This window comes from Quercus lobata, chromosome 3, assembly GCF_001633185.2.
Source record: "Quercus lobata isolate SW786 chromosome 3, ValleyOak3.0 Primary Assembly, whole genome shotgun sequence".
NCBI classification, from domain to species: domain Eukaryota; kingdom Viridiplantae; phylum Streptophyta; class Magnoliopsida; order Fagales; family Fagaceae; genus Quercus; species Quercus lobata.
In genome coordinates this window covers 72,051,066-72,063,800 of record NC_044906.1, presented here as the reverse complement: position 1 = coordinate 72,063,800, position 12,735 = coordinate 72,051,066, and the positions used below count along the sequence as shown (strand labels likewise).

The window sequence follows — 12,735 nt, the reverse complement described above, 5'->3', positions numbered from 1 at the left end:
TAGTACTTTCAGCAATAATTTTTCAGTTTCAGCAAAATAAGCGATATCCAAACTCACCCATAATCTCTTGGATTTATGATCTATTTAGGATCTGCTTATTTTGTTGAAATTGAAAACTTTTTATTAAAAGTACTATAGATAAAGATAAAAGTTAGCTGAAATAGTACAATGGGACTTATGAATAGTACCTTAAAGTGTAGTGGGACCCATGAATAGTAGCAAAAATAAGCTGAATAGTAAAATAAAATTGGCAAAAATAATCTTTGTCAAATGGACACTTAGCGTGCGTTTGGATAGCGCGTTTTGCAGCGTTAGGTACTGTTCACATGTTTTAAAAGTGGGACCCACAGAACTATTGCAAACAAATGAAGAAAAACGCAGACCCACAGCACAGTGTGAACAGTGTTTTGCTATTTAAAAAATATTTTGCTACAATGTTTTCAACAATAAGTTTTTAGTTTTCAGCAAAATAAGCGGTATCCAAACAGACTCTTAGTGTGCATTTGGCTCCAAATTAAAAACTCAGCTTATTTTACTATTTAACTTATTTTTACTACTATTCATGGGCTTTATTGTACTTTTTGGTACTATTCATGGGTTTCACTGTACTATTTCAACTAATTTTTACCTTTATCTACAGTATTTTCTACAATAAGTTTTCAGTTTGCAGCAAAATAAGCGGTATCCAAACAGACCCTTAATGTGCATTTGGCACCAAATTAAAAAATCAGTTTATTTTACTATTCAACTTATTTTTACTACTATTCATGGGCTCTACTACACTTTTTAGTACTATTCATAGGTCCCACTATATTATTTCAACTAACTTTTACCTTTATCTACAGTATTTTCAACAAAAAGTTTTCAATTTTAGTAAAATATAGCGGATTCCAAACAAACCCTTAATGTGGCTATAAATTGTGAAGGTGAGTGGTTTTTTTTTTTTTCATAATAGCATCCTACCAGTTGGGTTTAAGCCTGCAAGTAAAAGAATCGGTGCGTTTTAACTATAATCTCAACCCTACGAGAGCACTAGAGGCATTTAGCATTGAATTGAGAACATGCAATATTTCCTAAACTCTTTCTATTGCAAGATTCGAACTTAATACTACAGCAAAAGGATTGTACGCTTTCTCCAAAAGTGGCAAATATTTATTTGCTTTGCCACTTTAAAAAAATTATCTTGCCTAAAATCATTTTGCCTACAATGTTTGCTTTACATTCCACTATTTATGTAAACTGATAATTGGCCTTAAAGATATACTTGACGTAAATGGCATATCCTTTTAAATAAGAGATAGTAAATAATAAAGAAATAAAACTGATCTTTAACGATTTCGTCAAAATTAAACAGTATTTTTCTTGTTTAAATTTCAAAAAAACAAATAGAGATTATGTCTCCTTATTCTTTCTTTGGATAGATTGATTGGGCCTAAGTTTTGAATGGACGTTTCTGGAGACATTGATAAATTTCAGACAACTCCAAGCACAGGGGCCCAAGAACTCGCTAAGCTTCATAAGCCTATGATGGTACAGGCTGGGCTTATTTGGTGCAACTTGTGACAAACTCACTTTTTATTTCTTTGTTCATTGATATAATTCTGTTGGAAGAGTCAATTCTACAGAGCTGGCTACAAGCCTACAAGGAACTTGATTTGCTGATTCTGAACATTGGCAAATGGCAAGGCCTCAATCAGGTTTTGAATTTGAATACCCAACTACCTACTTATTAGTGAAACAACTTTCTAGCCATTTGGGCTAATACCCAATCTTTATGGTTAAATAGTAACTTAGGCCTGTCAAGGCTTGAAATGCAATGTCAAAACCTCAATGCAAATCTGCCTATATATTAGATGGACAAAGTTCCAGTTTAGTGCACTAAATAACACACAAGAGTGACATTTATCATTTTTGGACACATAACGTATCTGTGTCATGTTTAACACTAAATAATACATGAGAGCAACACATGATTATATTTGGACATATGTCGTGTCCATGTCATATTCAGCGCTTCAGTGCATTGGACGCAAGTCAAACCCTTCTTATCGCAAAAATGAGAAAAATGGGTTCAAAATACTTCTTATTGTTTGATCACATATATAACATGCCTGTAAGTCTTACACTTCTCACCGAACTTGCACCAACTTACTAACTCATCAAAGAAGGCATTCCATCCCACAATGATTCTTAACTTAGCATTTTTTATTAATCTTAAGTGGGTTCTTACCTTAGCATTTTTTATTAATCTCAAGTGGGTTAAACAAGTATCAATTGGATTAGAGCATGTATCTCACGATTAAATTCATCATTTTTTAAATAGCTTCAATTTTTGGATGTAGAGATAATTTATCAATAAAATTAGAGTATGTCTCTCATGTTAAGTATCAATAGGAGATTTTAGAAGTAGAACAATAGTTTATTTTTATTTTATTTTTTGCTAAATCAATAGTTAAATTATTTGAATTCACCATTTGAAGTGTTGGAATAATTGTTAAACGACTAATTCATGTTTGTCTAAAAAACAGGCAATATTTCCCTTCAAGTATGGGCATTGTATTTTCCTAGAGGATTGAATTAAGTTCACATATATTGTATGTGAAACAAACCAATTAGTCCTATTATATTTAAATTCATAATTTAGATCAACTATAACAGGTGGCATTCGCTGTATGGTAGGACCAAAGATCTTTGTACAAAAGCAAAGAATTCAAGACAAATTGTGCACAATAATCAAACCCTTTCTTGCAAGATTAATCCACACATTATTAGATGATGGGGCACGTGTTTTAGTTTGGATGTCTTTCAAAAATGATATTATTTACACTTTTATTTTTGCCTAGATTTTCATAACATATTGAACCCACCGGCCAACACTAAATTATGTAGCAAGAAAGTTTGAATAAGCTAGAAAATTCATTGAATAGGCTGATCCCAAGTCCCAACAAACCTCTTTGGCCACACTCCCCAAAAGCAAAATTCTCTCTTTTTAAGAATCCCTTTTGTTATGTTTGGACAGAATGTTATGAATTTTTGAGGTAAAGGGAAAATTTTGATTCTTCATAACTTTTATAAGTATGAAAATACACGTTCATGAAGATAAGAGAGGTGAGGAGGGCATCTACCTATAAATGTCTATGTGATCGTGGTCCAATTATTCTCTTTTCTCGGCTGGTAAGGAATTTCAAAACCCCAATCAAACACTTTAGAGAATGATCAATACATAAAGTGATCCAAAAGCAACCACAGAATTTCAAAGAATGGTTCGTAGTGTTTTTCCTTTTGGTTTCCACCAAACTTGTTTGTTTTTTATGGCCCACAAAATAAAAAAGGAAAACTTATCCTCCTCATATTGATAACCAGTTCCTGTGTGGAGTGTGGACTAGTTGATTATGAACTTATTATTAGAGATAATTGGACTTGACCTGTTTAATTCACTGGGTATTACATGACAAATCTTAACATTTGAGAAAATGTTAAAAACTTAGCTTTGATTTTCAAAAATAGCACCATGCCCTTAAAGACTGTTATTTAATCATTACCTAAAGTTTACTTTGAATAAGCATTTGATTCTGAAATTTGTAAAAATAAAATAAAAAATAAAAAAGAGAGAAAGAAAGGGGAAAATTTTTCAGTTACTATTTGTGCTATATATATATATGGATCACAAACCTCTAGGAGAAGAGTGTCATTTTCTAAAACAGAGATAAGTCTCTAACATTTCATCCAAATCTCAAAGAATGTGTATATTGTTCATGGTTTAAGTAGGACTTTATGTTATGTGTTAGAGATGACTAATACCCATTGAATTAGAGATAATTGGACTTCACCTTTTTTTTGGAGGTGATGTCCTGTTTAATTCAATGGGTATTACATGACTAATCTTGACATTTGGGAAAATGTTAAAAACTTGGATTTTATTTTCAAAAATAGCACCATGCCCTTAAAGACTCTTACTTAATCATTACCTAAAGTTTACTTTGAATAAGCATTTGATTCTGAAAGAAAAAAGAGAGAAAGAAATTAAAGGGGAAAAATTTTCAGTTACTATTTGTGCTATATATGGATCACAAACCTTTAGGAGAGGAGTGATATTTTCTAAAAGAGATAAGTCTCTAAAATTTCTCTAAATCTCATGGGATGTATATTGTTAACGGTTTAAGTAGGAATTTATGTTATATATTAGAGGTGTCATGGTCCAAAAAACTTAACTTTAAGGTTAGCCTAGGCTTCTCTAATATATAAACTCTATATTTGGTTTATTGTAAAACACAATTTCAATAACAAAGATATAGCCTTTTAAAAACTTTATCTTATGTACAAAAGTCATTAAGCTGAATTACGTTAAAATCCAGTATCCGTCTTTTACTATTCTCTCCTTCGATATCTTGATCACTCATCAATATTAACATTATTTTATTATCAATGTCAAATGTTTGCTCATTGCTACAAATTGGTAAAGGCTCAAAGGGTGGTGTGGGGTTCATCAATCATCATCACCATCATCATAGATATCACTATAAAGAAGTGAATTTGGTTCTTGATAGAATCATAGAATAAAGAACTATAATATACCCTCTTTTCCTTACTAATCAACAACCTTAAATCATGATCATAACAACCGGTTGTCACATACAGAAATGCAAGGAGGGACATACTTGAGTTTGTATCCAAACTTGTAAATAGCCCCATGAATATATATATATATATATATATATATAGAGAGAGAGAGAGAGAGAAAGTCGAAATCCAAAAAAAAAAGAAAAAAAGAGAGAGAGTCATCTCTAGTTAGAGCAATGCTACATACACAAAAATTCACAATAATTAAGTTACTAAGATTTTATTGATTCTTATCAAAACTCATTATTGATATCATTTTTTTTATTTATCACAGACAAGCTATCACATGAATTGTGCCTGAAGTTTTTTGTCAAATTTTTTATGCATATTCTAATATCAATACCTATTTTACTTGTGGGTATATGCTGACTTGCGTTGCACTGCTTGGCCTAGTGGCAGAGTAGGGTGCCTTGGACCAGTACATGTCTACGTGGGTTTGAGTTTGAGTATGTTTCTAAAAGGCCAAATTGTCTAAAACTACTCAAGAACGGAAGGCCAACCACAAATCAATTAACAAATCAATTTTATAACGTAATATAATGTCTTCGGCTGTGTCGGTTGGCTACGTCGGTTGGCTACCTTTCTTGAAAGATCTATTTTATAGTTCTATACTTACATGCAAAACACACTTTTTTTCCATTTTTTTTCCTCATCACTTTCACATGAATTAATTGATACAAAATTTTTACACACCAATCACAATTTGCTAGCTTGATAAGCTGTGAAACATGATGCGAATGAGTGTCTGAATTCATACCATTCCATAGACTTTTGTTCTTTAGAACAACAAGATCACATCAACATGATTAATAAATATTGAAAATGGCGACAGGATATGTTTTGAAAAGTTGAATATTATTAATGTGCTAAACATCTACATCGAGATGAGTAGATAAAACCCTGAAGTGTCTTGACCCCTTTGTTGTTTGTAATCATACTATTTACATTCATAAGATTTTGATATGTTGTTATTACAAAGATATAAGCACTCTTGATTCCATTGTCCTATAAAATTCCTATTATGATGAGTCAATTTCATACTCTTTTTTCCTTTTTCTTTTTCCAGGAAGAGAAATAGCACCATACTATGATGAAGCTAATGATATTCAAATTTATAAGAGCAAATTTGGATAGTTTTGAATTATATACAGGAGTAGATCTCTATTTTTTTTAAAATTATTATTATAGATATAATAAAAAATTTCAACCTATAGCGTCTGTTCTATGATGATTGATTTTTATCATTAAACTAAAACACTAATTAATTTTTAGTATAAACAAGATTCAATCCACAATGACTTTTTATTCGACAACAAAATTTTTTTATCAATTAAGCTAACCGAGAATGACGGAGTAATATCTACTTTGAAGAAGAATACTCTAAAGATCTTTATAATTGAATGCATAAATTCTTTAATGGTATTGGTGTGTCGAGATTCATAACAGTTGTCTTAATTTATTTGGAAAAATATATGATTGTTTTTTATTTTTAGAAAAGATATAATTTGTTTCTATAACATTCTGAAAGTATAAAGCTCTCTCTTGGGAATAAAATTCGTGTGTGAGGTTTTTGACCTGCTCTAAAGGTTTTATATATGTTGGCCGAATTGTCTAAAAGTTCATGCAAGCTAAGATAGGGTCGGACAGTTCATTATTAGAGAATAAAATGAGAAAGGAAAGAATCCAACAATATACAACATTGCCTTAACAAAAAGACACACTTTGCCATATACTTTTTAATAATTATCTATATGTCAGGTTGTAATTAGATTATTTTTCATTAAGTAACATAATTTATACATGTATCAAGTGGTAATCAAATTGATGTTCACCAAGTACTGGTGGTGACCACATATATAAATGACTTTTTTTTTTTTTTTTTTTTCTAATCGCAAATTAATTAATATTTAAGTTATGGCAAAGTGTGCTTTCTTCCTACAGAGTTACCTAACTTAATGTAAAATACTGCCCAACTTAAATTAAAGTAGTTAGTAGCTGGATTAAACGCTATATTAAAAGGAAATTCATTATCATTTTAATTCAATAATAAAAAATAATTGTCGCGATTCATAATTGAATAACATAAATTCAAATCTTATTATAAATATAATTATAAAGGGTTGATTTAGTAGTTTTTAAGGTTTCATGAAATCCATGAGTTTTGATTTTAAAACTCTAACCTAAATAACCCCCCCCAAAAAAAAATTATTATTATTATCATTATTATTTTGATGGAAAAAAAAAATATTACATATAAAAAGAAGTGCATGGATTCAAGGGAAGAGCTTATTTTTCATTTCTTTTTTAGGCTTAAGACATGATGGTAACTATAGTCTATAAGCTTACCAATCAGTTTACAAATATAAAGAGAATCATTCCTTAATTCTCCAAAAAAAAAAAAAGAAAAAAGAAAAAAGAAAAAGAGAATCATTCCAAAGCACCAAAATTTTCAATTGATGCCCCAAAAAAAGCACAAAAAGAAGGACAAATGTGGTGATGCTAGCAGCTCAAAGCGACAGCACAGAAGAGAAAAGATCTGCAAGAACCTTCAATTGTAGGGCCCCCTTACCACAGAGTACCAACCAAAACCAGGTTGGGTTAAGCTTTGATCACCCACATGAGTTTATGACCGTTAGAATGTAATACATCAACACCAACACCAACAGTCAAATACATGACAAAAGCTCCAGCTTGCTCAGTTCCCCATATCACTCTTCTCCATTCTTAACATAAATATATATATTAATCTTTATGGTACAAACTAAAAAGTATTAAATTAACAGTTTAATACATGATTGTAAAAAACATAAAGGGCCTCTTAAAAGCATGTACCAGATACAGACACTTCACACCTCCACTATAGTCTAGAAATCTCCATAGCTCTCAACATCAACTCTCTCTCTCTCTCTCTCTCAAACCCACTTTAGCCATCTTGCTTTCAAGCTCACCCAACTCACATAAAAGATAGTTAATTTTCTCATATAATTTCAACTACAATCTTCAATTAATCATGGCTGTTCTAGTGTATCTGGTGCTTTTCTTAGCCCTTACTGGCTATTCAAGTAAGCTCCTGGATTTTTTTGAGTCTTTCTTTTCTTTCCCCAAAACCTTAGATTTAAATGGTTAAATCTTGTTTTTGCCATGATTTTCTCTTTTGCCTTTTCCTGCTAAAGTGAAATGGGTAAATAGATTTTCTCAAGTGAGTGTGGAGTTTAATTTTGTTGTTTTCTCTTACTCCATCTGATAAGGATTTAAAATGAAAAAACTTTTTCTTTGCATATATGGCCAAGATATTGCTGGAGACAGTGTATGGCGCCTTTTCCCTTTGATTTTCTTAGTTTCTTGTACTAATTTTTTTTTTTTTTTGGGTGTGGGGAAGGAGATTTGTGTGAACTAACTGATCTATTCTTGGTTTTTGCTTTAAATAATTTTCATTTTTTCTCCTATAGGTGCTACATATTGTGTATGCAAAGATGGGCTCAGTGACCAAGCCCTTCAGAAGTCACTGGATTATGCTTGTGGAGCTGGAGCTGACTGTACTCCTATCGTTCAAAATGGTGCCTGTTACAGCCCTAACACTGTAAAGAATCATTGTGACTATGCTGTGAATAGCTATTACCAAAAAAAGAGTCAGGCTCAAGGGAGCTGTGATTTCTCAGGCTCTGCCACTGTCACACAAACTGCCCCAAGTAAGTACCTTTGGGCTTGGACACTCATCCACCTGCAATTTTTGTTTACTAAAATTTTTTACTGATTTCATTTTTCATCTTCTTTGGATGATTGATTTACAGCTGGATCTTCTACTACTTGTGTTTACCCATCATCCAGGTATGGTTTCTTAGTTCTTACTTCAAATCTTGAATCTTTATGTCATTCTGAGTGAATATTTTGGTTCATTTTCACATGAAAGGAAAAATTTTCAGTTGTTATCTTCAAAACATTTCTGACTTCGGTGGAGTGTGAATCTGGTTTAAAGCTTCCTTTTTTATGTGGGGAACTTTGTTTATTTAGGGGCTTCTTTTCCATGCCCAAAGAAGATTTTTTATTTATTTATTTTGGTTAAAGATTCTTCATACTGATTAATTCTGCTTGTGAAAAGCCTGCTTTCCTAACTTTACCAATCCTGCAATTATTGACATCTAATAAATGGTATTTCTGAACTGGGTTTTGCTTGGATTAGCAATTGCAGCCTAGTATTAGACTAACTTATTGAAGGTGAATAAAATAATTTTCTTGACAGTGATTCAGAAAAGTAGATCTAGTGCCTCACAGCTTCATATCATTACAATCCTGAGCCTGTTTCTTAATAAGAGCTGGTGAGCTGTCATGATGTTGATATTTCACAAGTTCATTTGTCCTCTTTCTCCTCAGATCTCAGCTTCACTTCTGTTTTCTGCATGTTCTTCTTATCATATATTTTTATTTTGATAGAGTAATTATTAAATGATTAAAATGTATTATTTTCTAGTTGTGTAAGTTTTTGGGCCTTGTGACTCACATATTAAAGGGAGACAGAGGCCCAAACATAACCAAATGTGTTAGAATAATAATTAGATAATTAAAGTTCATGCTTTCTTAATGGCTTAAACTTTTAGTAGTATGAAATATGAATTAGTCTTTTTTTCCTTTTTAATTTTATCATAATGAAGCATGGTTTTGAGGTTAATATATATGATGTTTTTTTGGCTCTGTTCAGCTTTTTATTATGAATAGTCTTTTTTTTTTCCTTTTTAATTTTGTCATAATGAAGCATGGTTTTGAGGTTAATATTAATATGATGATGTTTTGCTTTGTTCAGCCAAACAGGAACAACACCAACAACTCCCACAACCACAACTCCAAGCACTACACCTACAGGCACAACTCCAAGCACCACACCTACAGGCACAACTCCAAGCACAACCACACCATCAACTACAACTCCAACCACAACTCCAACCACAACCACACCTACAGGCACAACTCCTTCTTCAGTATTTGGCACAGGAATCAGCCCCTCAGGAACCACCACTACTGGTATCAATGATTCAAGTGCTCCTGTACCTCTCATCACTAGATGCACTAGCCTGTTCTTCTCTCTGGGCCTGACCCTCTGGTTAGTGTTGCTGTGGGCCTGAAAATAATACTACACCTAGTTCAAAAAAAGAGGGGAGGTATTGACTAGTGGGGTTGATGTGTGGACAAGATGTCACCATGATAGAGCCTAGGCTTGTAATTTGGAATCATCTAGAGGCAATTACCACTAAGGTATTTTTTTATTATCTCTTTTTTTTTCTGTTGTCTCCTATGTAAAAAAAATGCTGGGCTGCTGCTGGAGAATTTGATTCCTTTTTGAGTGGTGATATGACTGGTATCGGGGTAGAGGAACCTGATCTCTTCTTTTTAGATTTTTCCTATGTGTATATCTAGAGAGAGGCAGTATTTTTTTTTAATTTAATGGAACTTTACTACCCTATCTACTTATATTAGTTAATTACTTTTTAGCCTATTAAAAATCTTTGTTCTTGTTGGTGTTATGGTTCTTTGTCAAGAATTTCTTATGGTTTTTTAATGTTTAACGTGTCATGTATTATTTTGTTTACAATCCGAATCAAGGAGAAGGAAAAAGGAACCTTTATTGTGAATGGATCCATTGTATTATAGCTAGAATAGTGTGATTTGAACACGTTTCTTGCTGATCTTTTTGACAAATTTGACTCATCATTAGACAGAAAAAAGAGAACATGCCATTGCCACCCCCCATCTACTATGACGTTTACATTTGCACCAATTTAGGTGCACTTTTGATGAAAGACAAACACTTGGCAGCCTATTTTCAATATGTAAAGTTATGAGAGAAAGAGAAGAGAAGAGAAGAGGTTGTTGTTAAAGTTAAAGTTGTGCACGGTAGAAAAGTTTTGATCTTCTGAGCCATTAATTCATGGCTGGGACCAACAAGTGTCAAACCAACCCATATTTTAGAATAATTGAGTTTGACGTGCATGGCCACGTATATATCTGGTTTTAAAAAAAAGCAAATATATATCTGGTTAAGAAAAAAAAAAAGCAATCGTGCATATGCTTTGGCTAAACGGTGTTGGAACTTGAGAGAGACTGGTGACCTACCAACCAAATCAAGTGGTTACAACTCACAAGTTCTAAAATTATTCTATGTGATAATATAATAGATTCGGTTGCATAATAATGTGTAGTGGGACCTAAAATTAATACATACTTTCCCCTTTAATCTGGGGCAGTTTTGTCAAAGTTTCAAAACTTGTAATTAACACTCTTTAAAATTTCATGTTATTGTCATTTTGATCCCCTAAGTTTCAAACTTTATAATTAATCTCTTGAACTTTGGGGTTTCCATCATTTTGGTATTTAAATAAAAATGAGCAAGACTTAGATACAGAACTTAGGTGGTGTTTTTTAAGTTCTCCTTTTAAGATTTTGCCATGTGGAGGAAGAAAGTGTATTTTTAATCAAGTAGTTACATGGCTGAATCTTAAGAGGATTTGTTCAATAAAAATTATAATTCATTTTTCTTTTTCTTTTTTTAAATAACTATCAAATTTATGATACTAAAAATAGAGGAAATAAAATATACTGTAACTTTTGTATTTTTTGTTCTTTCTTCTTCCCCCAAACAGTAGGAAAATTCCCAACATCCAGGGAACCATGACAGCCAACCACTGGGTAGAGCATGAATCCTTAACATATAGAAAGCATTGCATTCATAATCATCTGTTCATAAAAGGAAAAGAAGAGCATTTATATGTGTTTGGTCTATTTCTTCATGTGAAAATCTTGTTTAACAAGAGTTGTGGTCCCAAGCTTCAGCATCAGCATATCTTGCAAGAAATTTTGCTTAAACATCAAGTATATCACTCATTCAAATACTAGTAGATGTTTTGATACAATCTTTTGGGATTCCTTCCAATGAAAATGATTCCGGGCCAGTTGTAGCCCCAGGAATTCGAAAGGCCCTACTTATATAACTAACATGCATTATCATAAACATAAAGGGCTAATAAGTGTCTTTCATTTCCAACAGCAACTAAACTTGGTCCAAAAATTTATGGGTTGGCTTCAACAACTAGTCAAAGTCAGCCACTATATTATATAGTGTAAATTAGTTTTTGGGAAAACTTTACAAGATAAGGTTAATTGTAAGTGTATGGTTAAATGATTAAATCTATTATTTTGTAACAAGTTAAACTTTTGGGAGAATCAATAATTTTAACATAGTATCAGAGCAGGGAGTTCAATCCTTATCTCATCCACTCTATCTTCCATTTAAAATTCAAAGTATTGGGTTTCACCTATTAAAAAGGAAGTTTGAGCTCATACGTGAGAAGTGTTACAAGTATATAGTTAAACGATTAAATTTATAATTTTCTAATAGCTTAAGTTTTTGAGAAAATTGGTAATTTTAGCGGCAATAATAATTCTGATTGAAACCAAAACTTTTGGTACTAAAACAGGATATACATATGATAACGGAGTCTGAATTTTGAAAAGTGCTAAACCATTTTCCATGAACATGTTTCATGGATGAGTCTAGACTGCTCTCCTGGTAAATAGGAAATGGCAGTTTACATCCTGAAGTATGCAAGATTGTGCTTCTATCCAACTTCCCCATCAATTTGTAGAAAGAAGTTATAAATTTACTATAGCTTACCGATATAGGAAACTAAAGACTAGCAATTCCTAAACGGGGCATTGAAGCATCACGTGGAGTGAAATTTACTAAAACGATTTTCTACACAGGACATTAATTGTTAATAAGTTATATGAATATTTGAGTTTCAATGGCATACTTATAAAATGACTGGCAGCATCTATATCTATTACGAATAAACTAGCCGCAAACCCATGCAATGTATGAAAATATATAAATATTATGTAATGGGGTGTAATATATAAAAAGTAATAATTTCTTCGAGTATTACTTATTTAAAAAAAATTATTTCTACAATTTTTTTTTAAATCTTTTTATCTCTACAAGGTACAAATATATCATACTATTACATTTTGTATGTTTAATAAATATTTTTTTAAGGTGAACTATTTTTTTTTAACTTCTGTTGTAGTGTATTATATTTGAAATATAACTAAATTTTATAAGTTTCA

The 12,735-nt window shown here is 31.8% G+C and overlaps 1 protein-coding gene across 2 annotated transcripts; it reads left to right on the top strand.

The window, feature by feature from the left end:
* Positions 1-7,404: 7,404 nt before the first annotated feature.
* Positions 7,405-10,100, top strand: LOC115978935 (PLASMODESMATA CALLOSE-BINDING PROTEIN 3-like). Of its 2 annotated transcripts, XR_004088896.1 has the most exons (5): positions 7,405-7,682; positions 8,070-8,309; positions 8,412-8,448; positions 8,861-8,936; positions 9,419-9,493. XR_004088896.1 is itself a non-coding variant. In XM_031100860.1 (4 exons), exons 1-4 carry the CDS (start codon positions 7,631-7,633, stop codon positions 9,735-9,737), a joined length of 648 nt encoding a protein of 215 aa, XP_030956720.1. In that variant the 5' UTR covers positions 7,420-7,630; the 3' UTR covers positions 9,738-10,100. The 2 variants fall into 2 exon arrangements, 1 of the variants encoding a protein (XP_030956720.1); XM_031100860.1 differs by lacking the exon at positions 8,861-8,936 and having other exon boundaries at positions 7,420-7,682; positions 9,419-10,100.
* Positions 10,101-12,735: the final 2,635 nt, after the last annotated feature.

Coding starts and splice junctions, on each gene's coding strand:
- LOC115978935 (XM_031100860.1), top strand. CDS start 7,631: ATGGCTGTTCTAGTGTATCTGGTGCTTTTCTTAGCCCTTACTGGCTAT. Junction 7,683..8,069: donor AGCCCTTACTGGCTATTCAA/GTAAGCTCCTGG, acceptor TTTCTCCTATAG/GTGCTACATATTGTGTATGC. Junction 8,310..8,411: donor TGTCACACAAACTGCCCCAA/GTAAGTACCTTT, acceptor ATTGATTTACAG/CTGGATCTTCTACTACTTGT.